This window comes from Xenopus laevis, chromosome 5L, assembly GCF_017654675.1.
Source record: "Xenopus laevis strain J_2021 chromosome 5L, Xenopus_laevis_v10.1, whole genome shotgun sequence".
NCBI lineage: Eukaryota > Metazoa > Chordata > Amphibia > Anura > Pipidae > Xenopus > Xenopus laevis.
The window spans coordinates 28,399,168-28,417,264 of NC_054379.1; the positions used below are offsets into that span (position 1 = coordinate 28,399,168).

The window sequence follows — 18,097 nt, forward strand, 5'->3', positions numbered from 1 at the left end:
AGGTCCGTGGGGCACATGCGCAGTAGCGCAATCCCACGGACACAGGGACTGGACGCAGAGACACTTCAACTTTATTATATAGGATAAGGCACTAAGTTTGCCATGGGGCAGTAACCTATAGTAACCAATCAGCAGGTAGAATTTGCTGGTCACCTGTTTAAATGCAAACATCTTATTGGTTGCTATGGGTTACTGCAGAGTTAGTGCCTTATATTACATATGGGGGTTAAACATTAAATAAAACACACAGTATTGCTTTGCCACCAATATGGATTGATGCATTTTAGTTGCCTTCATTTTATGATTATCATTGTTTTTTTTTTTGTTTTTGTTTTTTTTTTTACAAAAAAAAAAAAAGAGACAATCATTTAAAAAAATAAAGTTAAAAAATCTTTGGGAAATGGCTTTTCTGTAATTCTGAGCTGGATAATGGGTTTTTGGATAAGGTATCTCATAATAATCCAGCATTATAAGAGTTCTGTTTTAGAGAACACGATATAAGTGATATCCAAACAACGGTTTATAAAGAAGTGTTTTGTGATCCCTGTTAAAGCAGGAGTAAACCTCAGATTGAAAGAATTGCATGAATGAGACAAATTAAGCAGGATCTGAACAAAGAATTCATCTTCCTGATTAAACCTACGGGTAATGATCAAGAGCCAACATTCCTTTTGTGCATGCGGCTAAATAACTAACAACAATAGCCCATTCAGTTTGGTGGATAAAGGGATATTTTCATGCTTTATAAAAATAAATAAAAACTAGAAAGCATTTATTGTGAGTCCCTTGAATATAATTAGAGGAAAGAATATTCATATGTCTTTTTTATTGCCCAACTGTAACAGCTAAAACTTGCCATCTTAGAAAATATCTCTTCCATTCTTTCTACTCCTGGAGGAGCTAATGGCCAGCAGTTTCAGAAGGAGAATATATTACTAGAATTAAACTTCTTTTTTGTTGTCATTAAAGTAGATACGTTTGAATGATGACTGCAAGCAGTATAATTATTTATAAGAAGGTAAGTGCCCAGTATGATAACTTGTACAGGGTATACTTTGTAGCATTTTGTATTTTTCCCTACAATACAGCAGCCCATTAGAAGAAACAAAGAGGACTAACTACTGGGGCACCTTCTGAAGTTCTTCTTAGCACTTTTGCAATATATGTTCTTTGTTCCTTATTTGTAGCTTTCATTATATCAGCAGTTTTACATGCTAATATCAAGAATTTGAGTGCCCCTGTTGTGGGTGGGGTGTCCAGGTGGGGGTAGCGTTGCCACCAGTCCGGTTTTGACCTAGACAGCCAGGTTTTTTGAACGGCTGTCCGGGTCAAAACTGCCCGCCCGGTTTGCTAAATTAGGAAAACCGGGCAGCATTTCCTATGATTGACGTGGCGATCGGGCAAATGCTGTCTTAGTACCGCCCCTGACATCACAACCCGCCCAGATGCATCACAGCCCCGCCCCATTATGTTGCAGCTCCACCCACTACCCAGAGATCCACAGGACAGAAGGTGGCAACCATAGATGGAGGTGACAAAGCACTAAATGAATTTACTGATGCAGAAAGCCCACTTCTAACATAGAGTTTCAAAAACATTTAATATACACGTCAATGCTGATGCCTGCTGTCTCACCAATCCAATTTTTCAGGTTGTCGGGAAATTTCTGGTTGAGGACAATAGATAAAGCAGTTCACATTCACGATATATGATACAGATATCTAATAATCTTCCTGGAACCTTCAGTAAAAAAACCACTTTCATTACCAAGTAGTTAGTACAGCTTGCCCGTATTTGTGGTGAGGCCACAAAGGCCTGGCCTAGGGTGGCAAAATTTTAGGGGTGGATCCAAATGTGCATTGGGAACGACCAGTTCCCTATCGATATGGCTCATTCGCTCGTGCAGGTGGGAAGGGGGGGGGGTGTGTGCGGACGGCGGGCGCTAGGACCATGAGGCCTCAGGGTGCTGCTGAGGGGAAATACGGCCCTGCAAAATAGAGGCTATTCTAACTTCCCAACATGCAACATCCCAGATACAGTTCTGATAAAGGGGTAGTTCACCTTTATAAGTTCATTTTATGTTTATGTTATAGAATGGCTAATTCTAAGCAACTTTTCAACTGGCCTTCATTTTTTCCTTTTTTAATAGTTTTTCAATTATTTGTCTTCTTCTTCTGACTCTATCCGAATTTCAAAAGGGGTCACTGACCCCATCTAAAAAACAAACTCTCTGTAAAATTACAAATGTATTGTCATTGCTACTTTTTATTACTCATCTTTCTATTCAGACCCTCTCCTATTCATATTCCAATTATTAAAATTAATGCATGGTTGCTAGGGTAATTTGGACTTTGGCAACCAGATTGCTGAAACTGCAAACTGGAGAGCTACTGAATAAAAGCCTAAATAACTAAAAAAAACACAAATAATACCAAATGAAGACCAATTGCACGTTCACTCTCACATCATACTAAGGGGGTTATTTACTAAGCCCCGAATGCAAAAATCATGAAAAATTTGTGAGTTTTTTTGTAAAATTGGGCTTTTAAAAAAATCACAAATTTTTGGAATTTATTAAACCCAGACGCTGGAAAACTCAGAATCTTAAATCCCGGCATCTCAGACCTGTCAAAGTTGCATATAAGTCAATGGGAGAAGTCCCAATGATTTTATTGATTTGCGCTGGGTCTCGTGCCAAACCCCAACATTTTCGGAGGTTTTGGGCAAAAATCGAATGTTTCGGATGAAAAAATAGTGAAAATTGGATGAATCCTCTGAAAAAAAATCATGAAAAATCTGAGTTTTTACCACAAATTTCAGTGAAAATGTAATAATAAATAAGAGTTAAAAAATACCCGAGCGGCTTAGATCGGAGTTTGTAGCAGCCAATATTGAGATAAGTTCGGAACTTGATAAATAACCCCCTAGAAGTTAATATAAAGGAAAACTGTACCACACTCTATAAAAATATATTGGATAAAACAGCTCATATGTAAAACCCTGCTTCATGTAAATAAACCAATTTAAAAATAATATACTTTTTTAGTAGTATGTGCCACTGGGTAATCATGAATATAAAATTGCCATTTTAAAAAATAAGGGCAGCCCCCTGGGATCGTATGATTCAAGGTGCACAAATACAAACCATACATGTTAGGTCACATGAGCCAATTAACAGACAAAGTTCTGCCTTTTGCTTCCACACTTCTTCCTGTTACAGTTAGAGCTGCAGTATTTCTGGTCAGGTGATCTCTGAGGCAGCACACAGACCATCACAAAATTGTGGTTCAAGGCATGAGATGTAAAATGGCAATATTTACTTATATATATTCCAGTTTGGTAAGATTATTTAATATGCCACTTCATTTGATATAAACTATCTTTTTGTTATATTTATTTTGGGTACAGTTTTCCTTTAAAGGTGTACAAACCCTTTAATCCATGTGTTCAGATAAAGACTAGTCGACCAGGGAATTCCCAGGAGAAACATCTCTTTATAGATACATTTCCATTTATCTCTAGCTGTTCAATATAGAGTAATCAAAGCTGTTTAAATGATCACATGTATATTCATTAGCATTCCCCTTCCATTCGCAGTACTTTGTATGTCTAAGACACTGTAATCTCCCACAGTGGTGCAGTGTCATGCTGCTCTATAACCACTAATAATAAACTGACATATCTAATGAAGCTTAATGGAAAGTAGAAATCATTAGTTTATGCACAGCGAGTTGTGTTAAGTCTGCGTAGTTCATTTATCAACAGATGAATTGGAATTTACATTCAGAGAGACTGTTCATCTAATTGGCTCATGGATAACTACGAGATAGCTTATCAATGAGATCAATATGACGGGAAGGATTCCTATTAAACCCCCGATTGTCGGCTGACTTTTAATAGACCAGGAAGGAGCTTATATGGATAAAAACTAATAATATAACTGCTTTCTGCTCCAGCCATGTTTTCAAAAGCTAACTTGTAGCAGATTCTACATCAGTCCCAACCACTAGTTATGGAATCATCAGAAAACTTCAGGAATCAAATGCCCTTAAAGGAAAACTATACCCCCAAAATAAATACTTGAGCAACAGATAGTTTATATCAAATTAAGTGTCATATTAAAGGGATCCTGTCATCGGAAAACATGTTTTTTTTTTCAAAACGCATCAGTTAATAGTGCTACTCCAGCAGAATTCTGCACTGAAATTCATTTCTCAAAAGAGCAAACAAATTTTTTTTATATTCAATTTTGAAATCTGACATGGGGCTAGACATATTGTCAATTTCCCAGCTGCCCCAAGTCATGTGACTTGTGCTCTGATAAACTTCAATCACTCTTTACTGCTGTACTACAAGTTAGAGTGATATCACCCCCTCCCCTTTCCCCCCAGCAGCCAAACAAAAGAACAATGGGAAGGTAACCAGATAACAGCTCCCTAACACAAGATAACAGCTGCCTGGTAGATCTAAGAACAACACTCAATAGTAAAAACCCATGTCTCACTGAGACACATTCAGTTACATTGAGAAGGAAAAACAGCAGCCTGCCATAAAGCATTTCTCTCCTAAAGTGCAGGCACAAGTCACATGACCAGGGGCAGCTGGGAAATTGACAAAATGTCTAGCCCCATGTCAGATTTCAAAATTGAATATAAAAAAAATCTGTTTGCTCTTTTGAGAAATGGATTTCAGCGCACAATTCTGCTGGAGCAGCACTATTAACTGATTCATTTTGAAAAAAAAAAAACAATTTTCCCATGACAGTATCCCTTTAAAGAACCTTACCAAACTGGAATATATATTTAAGAAAATATTGCCCTTTTACATCTCTTGCCTTGAACCACCATTTTGTGATGGTCTGTGTGCTGCCTCAGAGATCACCTGACCAGAAATACTGCAGCTCTAACTGTAACAGTAGAGATGTGTGGAAGCAAAAGACAGAACTCTGTCTGTTAATTGGCTCATGTGACCTAACATGTATGGTTTGTTTGTGAGCACCGTGAATCATACGATCCCAGGGGGCTGCCCTTATTTTTTAAAATGTTTATTTACATGAAGCAGGGTTTTACATATGAGCAGTTTTATGCAATATCTTTCTATAGAGCTCTACATTGTTAAGGGGTATAGTTTTCCTTTAAAGGTGTGGTTCACCTTCAAGTTATCTTTTAGTATGTTATAGAAAAGCTAATTCTAAGCAACATTTCAATATTGGGTTTTTTTATAGCTTTTGAATTATATGCTTCCATCTTTTGACTCTTTCCATTTAAAAAAACATGCTCTGTAAGGCTACACATGTGTTGTTTACTCATCTTTCTATTCAGGCCTCTCCTGTTCATATTCCACTCTCTTATCCAAATGAATGCATGATTGATACTGTAATTTAGACCCTAGCAACCAGATTTCTGAGATTGAAAACTGGAGAGCTGTTGAAAAAAAGCCAAATAACTCAAAAACCACAAATGCTAAAAAAAAAAAAAAAAAGCTGTATCTCCCTCCCTTTCTTCCCCTTGTTCACTTAAACATTTCTATGGCTTCTCTTATCAAAGTCTTCACGTCACTGCCTCGCCTTATTGAGGCGGATACAATAAAGTGAGACTTTTATCCATCTTTTATCATTCCTGTTTAGTCCCTTGTGTTTAACCTATACTTCTATTTTCTTTTCCCAAAACACCCCATCTCATATTCCTTATAAAAACTACTCAGTAGTACTGCTTCCAGTTCTAATTAGTAATGATGTGTTGGTTGGCAAAAAATGGACCGGCACCTGTCTGCTCCCAACCTGAACCCTACCAGCACTTCTGTCTGCTCCCAACCTGAACCCTACCGGCACTTTTTTTTATATACCTGTGCCCTACCCACCCATATATGATGTCACGAAAGGGGGCGGGGCAGGCACGCGCCTATAAATAGTAGCTTGTGGAAGCAGAAGCTGGCACAGTAAGATTGCTCAACCTGCACCAGTGACCTGCAAACAGTGTGTGGAAGTCAGTTCAAACAAATGTCCTATGTGTTTCCGGCCAGCCCACACATCGCTACTAAGTAGGGAACACAGAGTAAGAGTTCTTTCCTTTAAAGGAGAAGGAAAACTATGGAGGCATTTTATTGCCAATAGATTAGCGGCAATAGCTAGAATGCTATATTTATTCTGTAGAATGTTTTACCATACCTGAGTAAAAAGCTCTAGAAGCTCTCTGTTTGTTTAGGATAGCAGCTGCCATATTAGCTTGGTGTGACATCACTTCCTGCCTGAGTCTCTCCCTGTTCACTTATAGCTCTGGCTTCAGATTACAGCAGAGAAGAGGGGGGGAGGAGCAAACTGAGCATGCTCAAGCCCTAGGCCTGGAGGTTTAAGCTGAAGGCAGGAAGTTTGATACAGAAGTCCATGTGTACACAATAGAAGGAAAGAAATGCAGTGTTTCTTTTGACAGAGGGTTTACTGGTATATTTAGGTGGACCTTTCTGATAAAGCTTACTTAGTTGTAACTTTTCCTTCTCCTTTAACAGTGTACCTTTATTGGACTTGCAACTACAGCAGAACCCCCATTTTACGTTTTTCAGGGGACACGGAAAAAATGATGTAAAATCTGGGAAAACTTAAAATGTGTTAAAGTAACTTTTTCTAGTACTGAAAAAATATCCGTTTTACTTTGTTAATAACAAGGGTTAAGCATTGCAACGTTAATGTTACACTATGGGGGGCATGTACAATATGTCTCTCATACACAACCTAAAGCAATTAGGGATGCACCGAATCCATTTTTTTGGATCCGGCCGAATCCCCGAATACTTGGTGAAAGATTCGGCCGAATACCGAACTAAATCTGAATCCTAAATTTGCATATGCAAATTAGGGGTGGAAAGGGGAAAACATTATTAACTTCACGCCATTTACCTCCCCGAGGTAAACATTATTAAAGTCACGCCATTTCCCTCCCCGACCCTAATTTGCATATGCAAATTAGGATTTGGAGTTGGTTTGGCCTGGCAGAAGGATTCGAATCTGAATCCTGCTGAAAAAGGCCAAATCCCGAACCGAATCCTGGATTCAGTGCATCCCTGAAAGCAATAAGTGATTGGTGCAGGACTGTGTAAGGGGCAGACTAATTGGAATTGACCATTTACAGGCAAAACCATGGCAAAATATACATCTGGTTAGTATCTTAAAACTCTTTATTTCACAAATAATAACATTCATAGAGGGAAAAAAAACCATGAGAAATTTTTGATTGTAAAATCCAGGAAAACATTACTTAAAATCAGGGAAAAACACCCATTGAAATGCATTATAAATTGGTTGGACCACAAATGAAAAAATGTAAAATGTGGGAAAACTTAAAATCGAGGCACACACCGCTTCTAAAATGCAGCACAAAAATAAAATGTGCCAACAATAAATCTAAACTGATGGTGAAAAAAGAATTTTGTAACAAGGAAATGGTAATACAGAAGCTTGTTGGCATGTGGATCTATCGCAAGACTTCAAAAGCCAAATTAGAGGATTAAACATTAACCAAAGTTTACAGAACAAGGCCATGTGAAAAGATATAATTATATGGGGAGCTCTGAGCAAACAACTTTGTGGTGTTTTCAGAGGTTGCCGTTTTGTCATATTTATTTGAATTCAATCGGAAAATAATTAGTGGCGCTTGTCACAGTCCCGTGTTTATTTTTATTATACAACTCTCCCCACTGTGCAAGTCTATGAATATATGTTGATAAACATTGTGTCCTAGTGTTTCATATTCACATGTTTTCAAAGAACATAAAATACTGCTCACAATATCTTTAAAAAAAAAAATTTTAATTTGTGTTTTTTCCCTAAGGGCAAAGACACACGAGGAGATTCAGGGAGCTTTAGTCGCCCGTCGGTGAATCGCCTCTTCTTCGGGCGACTAATCTTCCTGAACTGCCTTCCCGTAGGTCACACGAGGAAACTTTGGGCGACTTCGGAAAACAAAGCGCTCAGAGTGCCATCCCACTGGTGATTTAGATTCTAGCTGGCGGAAAGGCAGTTTGGGGAGATTAGTCGCCCGGAGAAGAGGCAATTTGTTGCCGGACGACTAATCTCCCCGAATCTCCACGTGTGTCTCTTCCTTAAATCTTCATGAGATGGTGCACTACAGATACAGGTGTAGTTTTTTTCTGTAATTTGTATCTTCATACCTAAAAGGAGTGCTTCAACGTTACTTTTAATAGGTTATAGAATGGCCAATTCTGCAACTTTTCAATTGGTCTTCATTATTTATTTCTTTAAAGTTTTTTTATTTATTTGCCTTTTTCTTCTGACTCTTTCAAGGTTTCAAAAGGGATTTCGCTGAGCCCATCTAAAAACAAATGTTCTGTAAGGCTTCAAATTTTTTTTTATTGCTACTTTTTATTACTCCTCTTTCTATTCAGGCCTCTCATTCAAATTTCAGTCTATTATGCAAATCAATGCATGGCTGCTAGGGTCATTTGCATCCTAGCAACAATAATGCAGAAGTTGCAAACTGGAGAGCAGCTGAATAAAAAGCTAAATAACTCAAAAACCACAAATAATAAAAAAAAAGTTAAAATCAATTGCAAATGATCTCAGAATATCCCTCTCTGCATCATACTACAAAGTTGAACAACCCCTTTATTGGAAGCAAAACCAGCCTGTTGGGTTTATTTAGTGTTTACATGATTTTCTAGTAGACTTAAAGGAATAGTTCAGTGTGAAAAGAAAAACTGGATAAATGCATAGGCTGTGCAAAATAAAAAATGTTTCTAATATAGTTAGTTAGCCAAAAATGTAATGTATAAAGGCTGGAGTGAACAGATGTCTAATAAAACAGCCAGAATCCAACTTCCTGCTTTTCAGCTCTATAACTCTGAGCTAGTCAGCGACTTGAAGGGGGGCCACATGGTACATTTCTGTTCAGTGAGTTTGTAATTGATCCTCAGCATTCAGCTCAGATTCAAAAGCAACAGATATGACCCATGTGGCCCCCCCTCAAGTCTCTGATTGGTTACTGCCTGGTAACCATGGTAACCAGTCAGTGTAAACCAAGAGAGCTGAAAAGCAGGAAGTAGTGTTCTGACTGACTTGTTATACATCAAATCACTCCAGCCTTTATACATTATGTTTTTGGCTAACTAACTATATTAGAAACATTTTTTATTTTGCACAGCCTGTCTATTTACACAGTTTTTATTTTTACACTGAACAATTCCTTTAAGGTATGAAGATTCTGGATAACTGCTCCTATACCTGTATTACACACTGTTTTGAGGCAAAAGTAAAAATGCAATCTGAAACAGTATCACCTTAAGATAAATCTTTATTTAACGTGCTGTCAATGTTTGGTTCCCAGGGAGCTCTTCCCTCTTTTTTATTTGCTTATTAGGAGTTGTCGGCTTTCATAATGAGATATAATATATATAATATATATAATATATAATATATATATAATATATATATAATATATATATAATATATAATATATATAATATATATAATATATATAATTTTTATTTTATTTTTAAGATGCTGCTGTCACTGCTCTAATTAAAGGGGTTGTTCACCTTCCAAACACTTTTTTTTTTCAGTTCAATTTTTTTCCGTCTGTTCCCCAGAAATAAAGATTTTTTCAAATACTTTCCATTGTTTATTTTTTACCATTTTTCCAAAATTTAAGTTTAAAGTTGAATGTTCGTGTCTCTGGTGATTGAGTCTGACAGCTCAGTAATTCAGGTGCAAATTCTGAACTGTTACAATTTTGCAACATTTAGTTGATACATTTCTCAGCAGCATCTCTGGAGTATCAGCAACTATTGTATCAATTCTAACAACTGCCTGTAATAAAACCCAGAGATTCTGCTCAGCAGGGACAAAGATAAGAAATGTATCAACTAAATGTATCAATTTAGAACAGTTTACAGGGTCGGCGACCCCCCCTCCCAGAGCTGCTTTAGAAGGTGAAACACGACACTTTACATTTGAATATGAGAAAAACAGTCAACAAATAGAAAATAGAAAGTAATTGGAAGAAGTCGTTATTTCGGGTGAACTATCTGAAAATAACTAGGTGTTTGAAGGTGAACCACCCCTTTAAGGTTAAACAAAAATCTGACATTTATGACATCAGTCATAAGTTAATTAAAGGCCAAATATAGGTATAGGACCTGTTATCCAGAATGCTCGGGACCTAGGGTTTTCCGGATAACAGATCTTTCCATAATTTCATACTTCATACTTTAAGTCTACTAGAAAATCATGTAAACGTTACACAATAGGCTGGTTTTGCTTCCAATAAGGATTAATTATATCTTAATTGGGATCAAGTACAAGGTTTATTTAGGGGGTTATTTACTAAACCTAAAATGTATATGGTCAGGCTTTCTTTTGTTGGAAAAAAAATAGAATTTTTTGAGATTTATTATACTCCTATGCTGCAAAAAGCCTGAATCTGGAAATCTGAATGTTCGCACAGAGGCGTAACTTTTCGCATTGTGAATATTTTTTCAGTTACCGACTTTTATTACATTCCCCCATATATCTTTTTTAGGGCATATTTTACTGTAACTTCATGCAAGCCCACTGATCCTTTAAGGTGGCCATAGACAATTTTCCCAAGAAAGATCGTTCATTTCAATACACACGTATAGAGTTGAATTGTCAGATATACAGACAGAAACAATAGAATTCTACCTGTATATACACTTACAATGGCCGATGTTTGGCTGCCTTCAAAGGCGCCCAATCAAAATTTTCTGTCTAGCCCAATTGACGACCCGACCGATATCCAAGTCTTCTGCCAATATCGGTTGGCTCTTTTCCCACCATACATGCAATGAATATTGTACGAAACAAATTTTCTGTTAAAGGGATACTGTCATGGGAAAACGTGTTTTTTTCAAAACGCATCAGTTAATAGTGCTGCTCCAGCAGAATTCTGCACTGAAAACCATTTCTCAAAAGAGCAAACAGATTTTTTTATATTCAATTTTGAAATCTGACATGGGGCTAGACATATTGTCAGTTACCCAGCGGGCCCCAGTCATGTGACTTGTGCTCTGATAAACTTCAGTCACTCTTTACTGCTGTACTGCAAGTTGGAGTGATATCACCCCCCCCCCAGCAGCCTAACAACAGAACAATGTGAAGGTAATCAGATAGCAGCGCCCTAACACGAGATAACAGGTCTCTGGTAGATCTAAGAACAACACTCAATAGTAAAAGCCAAGTCCCACTAAGACTGATTCAGGTACATTAAGTAGGAGAGATAACAGCCTGCCAGAAAGTAGTTCCACTCTAAAGTGCAGGCACAAGTCACATGACTGGAGGCAGCTGGGAAACTGACAATATGTTTAGCACCATGTCTAGGGTTACCACTTTTTCTGGAAAAAAATACCGGCCTTCTATTTATTTAGCTTTTTTCCTAATAACATTGGGATGAACCAACATTTTTACCGACCAGGCCGATAAAATACCAGCCAGGTGGCAACCCTACTCTTGTCTGATTTCAAAATTGAATAAAAAAAAAAAAACTGTTTGCTCTTTTGAGAATTGGATTTCAGTGCAGAAGTCTGCTGGATCAGCACTATTAACTCTTTTCCCATGACAGTATCCCTTTAAATTATCTGTGCGTCTATGGCCACCTTTAATCTTGTAAATGTGGCTCCTCTTTTGCTTTTACGCCTCTGTGCATGAATGCAGCTCTCACACTGGACTAGGGAGGGTGGAAAGCTCTGTAGCAAGAATTTACTACATGCACAGCAGTGGGTAAAGCAGGGTGGGCAGGACAAAGGGGAATAAACCAGACAGTGCTGAGAGACGCACTTCTACCACAGTTAAAAATTTCTCCTTTTGCCAACTCCATTCAGAGCACAGGCTAGAATTGTAACTGAAACTTTATAGCAGGTAAGTCTTACTGCAGCCTAGCACGATTTCAATTTGACTGTCCAGAAGATATTTACAGCTGCTGAACAATAATCATAATCTGCATGATGGTGTATGAACAGCTGCCGTACTGCTTGGATAAACGCAGGGCCAAGCCTGCTCTTTAAATTGCAGCAATTAGTTAGAATTAAAGGATATGGCCTGACCATCCATTAGCCTTTAACTCTCTTCACATGTGGCAGACAATTACAACTTTTCTCTCTTAAAAAAAACGTTTTTGTTCCTATGTAAAATTGGCTTTTTCATAATAGGCTGAAGTTCATCATTTGGGGTTTTAATGAGAGCCAGGTCACTTGCTGATCACTTTGAGATTTTGCCCCTTAGTGGGGCTCATCATTGCAGAGTTTTCTAATCAGGCTGTGCTTTAAAGGAATTGTTGAGTATAAAAATAAAAACTGGGTAAATAGACTAAGCAAAATAAAAAATGTTTCTAATATAGTTAGTTAGCCATAAGATTTAATATATAAAGGCTGGAGTGACTGGATGTCTAACATAATAGCCAGAACACTACTTCCTGCTTTTCAGCTCTCTTGGTTTCCACTGATTGATTACCAGGCAGTTACCAATCAGTGACCTGAGGGGGGGGCACATGGGCCATAACTGCTGCTTTTGAATCTGAGCTGACGATAAGGGTAAGTCCACACGGCGTTTTGGGGAGATTTGGTCACCTGGCGACTTATCGCCTCGTTTTTGCGGCGACCAATCTCCCCAAGTGCCTTCCCTGTTCCTGAGCCTTCTAAAATGAAAAAACGCCGGCGCTAATCACATGCGGCGGTTCGTTTTCCGAAGTTGCCTCGAAACTTCGGGCGACTTCAGGAAAAGGAATCGCCGCGTGTGATTAGCGCCGGCATTTTTTCATTTTAGCCGGCGCATATTCAGGGAAGGCGCTTGGGGAGATTGGTCGCCGCAAAAACGAGGCGATTAGTCGCCAGGCGACCAAATCTCCCCAAAACGCCCTGTGTGGCCTGACCCTAAATTGCAAACTCACTGAACAGTTATGTCCCATGTGGCCCCCCTTAAAGTCGCTGACTAACTCAGAGTTAGAGAGCTTAAAAGCGGGAAGTAGTGTTCAGTTATGTTACACATCCAGACTTTTTTTTGGCTAACTAACTATACGAGAAACATTTTTTATTTTGCACATACAATCTATATACCCAGTTTTAATTTTTACACTGAACTGTTCCTTTAAGGCTAGTGCCACACACAGTGGACCTCGAGCTGCGGAGAAATGCGTTTTCTGGTGGCCAAGATTCATAGGGTGTGGCACTAGCCTAAAACCAACTAGAAGAGCTTCAGCCTGTAAAAAAAGGGAAGTGGATCCACTTTCCTGACTCTATAGCCAATTAGAAAACCTTGTTCTTACACTGATAAGCCTTATAAAGATAAAACAAGTCTGTAGTTAGGGTTTGATGAGCAGCTGCCCTCTTTGTACTTTAAAGGAACGGCAATATCAAAAAAATGAAAGTGTTTTAAAGTAATAAAAATATAATTCAGTGTTGCCCTGCATTGGTAACAGGAGAAAAGGTTCAGGTTACACAGCAGATAAGCTCTGTAGAACATAATGGTGTTATCTGTTATTCATTATTTAACCTGTGCCATATAGACTTTTTTCAATTTCTGCCATTGCTACACAGCAGCTTGTTTATATGAACTATAGTAGTGTTTCTGAAGCAAACACATCAGTTTTACCTGTGCAGGACAACACTAAATGATATTTTCATTACTTTAAAACACTTTAATTTCTTAAATACCAGTAGGTGAGCGTCAGCCAATACCTTTACCCTATGTGACTATCCACAACTACAAAGCAATTGTTCAAGACAAGAAGAAAAACGGTTTCTATTTGCTTGCCTGTAATTCTCAGCCAGACGGCTGTCTCGCCTTGTCTTGTCTCTGCCAGACAGCTCTCTCACCTTGTTATACAGCCTGAATTCACAGCATATAAAACACCATTTGTGATGGCAGCTTAAAGGAACAGTAACACCATAAAATATTGTGTTTTAAAGTAATTAAAATATAATGTACTGTTGAATCATTTTGTATTCTATTACAGCGTATTATCTGCTAAGTAACCTGTGCCTTTTCTCCTTTTTAGCTTATACTGCTGCCCCCATGGCTACACAGCAGCCTACTTACATAAACTGTAGTAGTCTTTCTAAAGCAAACACATAACTTTAGCAATGCATAGTAACAGTACATTACATTTTTAATTACTTAAAAAGGTTTATATTTTTTGGTGTTACTGTTCCTTTAAGCTCCAAGCAGTGGCATAACAACTGGGGGAGCAGCGGGTGTGACTGTACCCAGGCCGGCCCATGCCCCCCCCAGTAGTGCCCACCAGGGTCACCACGGGCTCATGTTCTGACAAGGGGGAGGGGGCTAGGTTCAATTCTCTCATTCAAACCAGTGCATGGTTGCTAGGGTAATTTAGACTCTAGCAACCTGATTGATGAAACTACAAACTGCAGAGCTGCTGAATGCTGCTCAAAAACCATACATAATAAACAATGAAAACCAATTGCAACATGTCTTTGTGCAAAGGTCCCAGGTTCAGGTTCCCAAGTTTATAAGGTCCCACATCTTTCACCAAGGCCCATGGTGCCCTAGTTATGCCACTAGCCAGGGCGTGTAATTAGCAGGTGTCATACGATAGTGTGACAGGAAAAAAAAATAATAGTAAGATATTGTATCATCCCAGGGTGTGTGCTGTGTTTTCATTTCCATACTGGTATTCCCGAAGTCCTTCACTGCAAATAACCTTAGAACCAAATGCACAGGGGTACAATTCTGCTCATATTTGTACAGTAGAAAATCTATATCTCTATACACATCTGCCTTTAGGGTAGTCAGGCCTGGGGTGATACCGCCTGTGTAGCTGAATATTATTTATAACTTAGAATGCAACACAGTAACTACAACAACAACAATAGTAATTACTCCCTAAAACCTTAACAACGTCCGACAGTCAGTGTATATCTGCAATGGCAGTTCAGCGGCTGGGAGCTGCTGGTAGGATCAGCCACACGAGGGGATTCGGGGAGATTAGTCGCCCCAGCAACAAATCTCCTCTTCTTCGGGTGACAATCTCCCCCAACTGCCTTTCCCCTGCCCTCCGCAGGCTAAAATGAAAATCGCCTGCGGCAATGCACACACGGAGCTTCGTTTTCCGAAGTCGCCTCATGAGGAAACTTCAGGCTACTTCGGAAAACGAAAAGCCCCTTCCCACCACAAGATATCTAAGTAGCACAACACAGATTTTTTTTTAAACATTTTTTCCAGTACTCAAACTGCTCCTCATCTAGGCCCACACTTCAGCCTCCCTAAAACAGCAAATCATCAGATATTTGCTCCACTGGAAGCAGAGATCAGGGCCCAAAGAGGGGTCCCCGGCAATGCAATATGACAGGGGGGCACAAGGCCGGGACTGGCAAGCTGTTGGGTTTTGGCAAATGCCAGAGAGGCTGCTGTAAGATGCCATAGACATAGAATGTCACTATTTACTGGGCTGGTGTGAGGCTGTTTGGGCCTCTGTGTAATTGGAATACAAGGACCTATTTAGTGTCCCAGTCCAGACTTGGAGGGTGGGGCACCCAGACGAGGACTGGCAATCTGTGGGTTCTGGCAAATGCCAGAGGGGCTGCTGTTTGATGCCATAGACAGTCGCTATTTAGTGGGCTGGTGGGGGGCTGTTGGGCCTCTGTGTACTTGGAATACCAGGACCTATTTAGTCTCCCAGTCCGGACTGGGGAGGGGGGTGGCACCAAGGCATGGACTGGCAATCTGTGGGTTCTGCCAAATGCCAGAGGGGCTGCTGTTAGATGACATAGAAAGTGACTATTAAAGGGATTGTTCACCTTCAAGTTAACTTTAATATGATGTAGAGAGTGATATTCTGAGACAATTTGCAGTTGGTTTTCATTTTTTATTATCTGTGGTTTTTGAGTTATTTAGCTTTTTATTCAGCAGCTTTCAAGTTTTCAATTTCAACAATCCAATTGCTAGGGTCCAAATGACACTAGCAACCATGCATTGATTTGAATAAGAGACCAGAATATAAACAGTAGAGGGTCTGAATAGAAAGATGAGTAATAAAAAGTAGCAATAACAATACACCAGAACGGTGACCCGGTGGCGAGGCCCAGCAAAAGCGGCTAGAGAGAATATTCTACAGCTTAATTTTTCTGCAATTCTTGATGTGCATCTGTTAGACTAAACGTCTGTAAATACCCATCTAATAGCCACACGTGGTGAACCGTAAAGGGTAACTGCACCAAAGGCATTATTCTGGGAGTGTATGAGGTTATGGAAATGCAACTCTATCAGTAAATACTAAACTATAAAATCTTTATTTTCCCTTCTTCATCATATTTTTTTCCACTTTCATTAGCGCTGACCGTTTAAAATTTGGATTCCAACAATACATGTGTAACCTTACAGAGCATTTGTTTTTAAGATGGGGCCAGGGCCGTCATTTGAAAGCTGGAAAGGGTCAGAAGAAGAAGGCAAGTAATTAAAAAATGATAAAATGTGGATAATGAAGACCAATTTCAAAGGTGCTTAAAACCAGCCATTTTATAACATACTGAATGTTAACGTAAAGCTGGTGGGGGGCTGTTTTTGGGCCTCTGTGTACTTGGAATGCCAGGGACTATTTTGAATCCCAGTCCAGACCTGATGGCACCCATTGGTGGTTTACATAAATCTGCAGCACCTTCAGTTATTGCTGAACTACAAAAGCTGCTGATGGAATCCTATTGCAGTGCTATAACAGCTGTTGGGTGGCAGGCAGGATAAACCTGATGTATATTATAAACCAAAACAATTGTTAAGGTGGCAGACCGAGTCGGCAGCTTATTGGCCCGTGTATGGGGCCCCCGACGGGCTTCCCCGATCAGCCAGAACACATGGGACTAAAAATCCTGTCGGATCGCGGACGCATCTGTTCGTTGATGCGGTCCCGCGATCCGACCGCCCGTAAAGCCCCCATAGGATCCAATCGTTGGGCCCTAGGGCCCACGATCGGATCAGCCCGATATTGCTCACCTCAAGGTGGGCATATCGGGGAGAGATGCACTCGTTTGGCGACATTGACCAAACAAGCGGATCTCTCCGTGTATGGCCACCTTTAGATACATTTCCACTGCCTCATGTCCTTTGTGCTGTACTCACAACTACAAGGAGTGACATTGGGTTGTGATTTGTTGTGATTATGTGGTTGCAACACAAAATGACCCAGAGACACGTCTTACCTTCGGTTCATCGGCCGGACTCTCACTGCCACTTTGACAGATGCCATGGCTCATGCCTGTGATACTCTGGGCTCACTGAGAGCTGCAGTCCTTCAGCGGATCCCCCGATCAGCTCCCCGGGGCAATGGAGGCAGGATGCTAATAGGAATCTCTCTGCAACAACGTGGGGGACATAATAAGAGAAGGGACAGAACAGCAGCCCAATGTCCCACAACTCAGCACCTGCACAGGAAACAGAATCCCCCACTACAAGTTCCAGCTACTGATTCTCTGCGCAAACTTGTGTTGTCACTTCAGGCTGGAGGCATTGCACAAATCCAGCGACAACAGGTGATAATATGCAGCGTCACCTCCACCGCCCCTTAAACTGGGAAACAGCCCATACGTCACGCTGGAACCAGCACTACCTCAGTGTTCTGGGAATAAGTAGGAAGTAAAGGCAGGGAATTGGAAAGCCGACAGCTCCGCCTCCAAACCTCACTCCAATGTAGGCACGCCGACGATTGGCTGAAGCTTAGCAAGTGACATGACAACAATCAGCGGAACAGCATTATGGGAGATGTAGTTTTTCTTCCACCAAATTAAACAAAAGGCAGGGTGCTGATGAACTACAAGTTCCAGAATGCTAGTGGGCTTCACTGTGGGGAAAGTTGCAGCCCGCATGGGAGGATGTGAGTTGTGGTTTAAAACAGTTCCTTTGTTTAAGGTTTGTTGCTTATCTGATACTCATGTGTCTCAGTACTCACATACAGACTTATATGCTGCAGGGAAGAAAGGTTGTAAGGAAAGTTACCAGTCCACCTTTATTTGCACATACTTAGTGAAGGGGGAGGGGGAGCTGCAGAAGGAGAGCAGGTTACTGTGGAACACGGAGCTTTTACATTTATCAAACTACGGGTGCTGCTGCTTTCAGAGGGGGGGACTG

At 40.0% G+C, this 18,097-nt stretch overlaps 1 protein-coding gene across 4 annotated transcripts in view; it reads right to left on the reverse strand.

Moving 5' to 3' along the window:
* Positions 1–17,639, reverse strand: part of LOC108716574 (kinesin-like protein KIF16B) — a 163,066-nt gene extending 145,427 nt beyond the window's left edge. For 2 of the 4 annotated variants that reach the window (XM_018262802.2, XM_041562627.1), the window contains exon 1: positions 17,173–17,631. In XM_018262802.2, the coding sequence (XP_018118291.1) occupies positions 17,173–17,219 (47 nt within the window). In that variant the 5' untranslated portion in view covers positions 17,220–17,631. Of the gene's footprint in view, positions 1–17,172 lie in introns of all 4 variants that reach the window. The other 2 variants (XM_041562626.1, XM_018262800.2) reach the window with 2 other exon arrangements.
* Between the last annotated feature and the right edge of the window lie 458 nt (positions 17,640–18,097).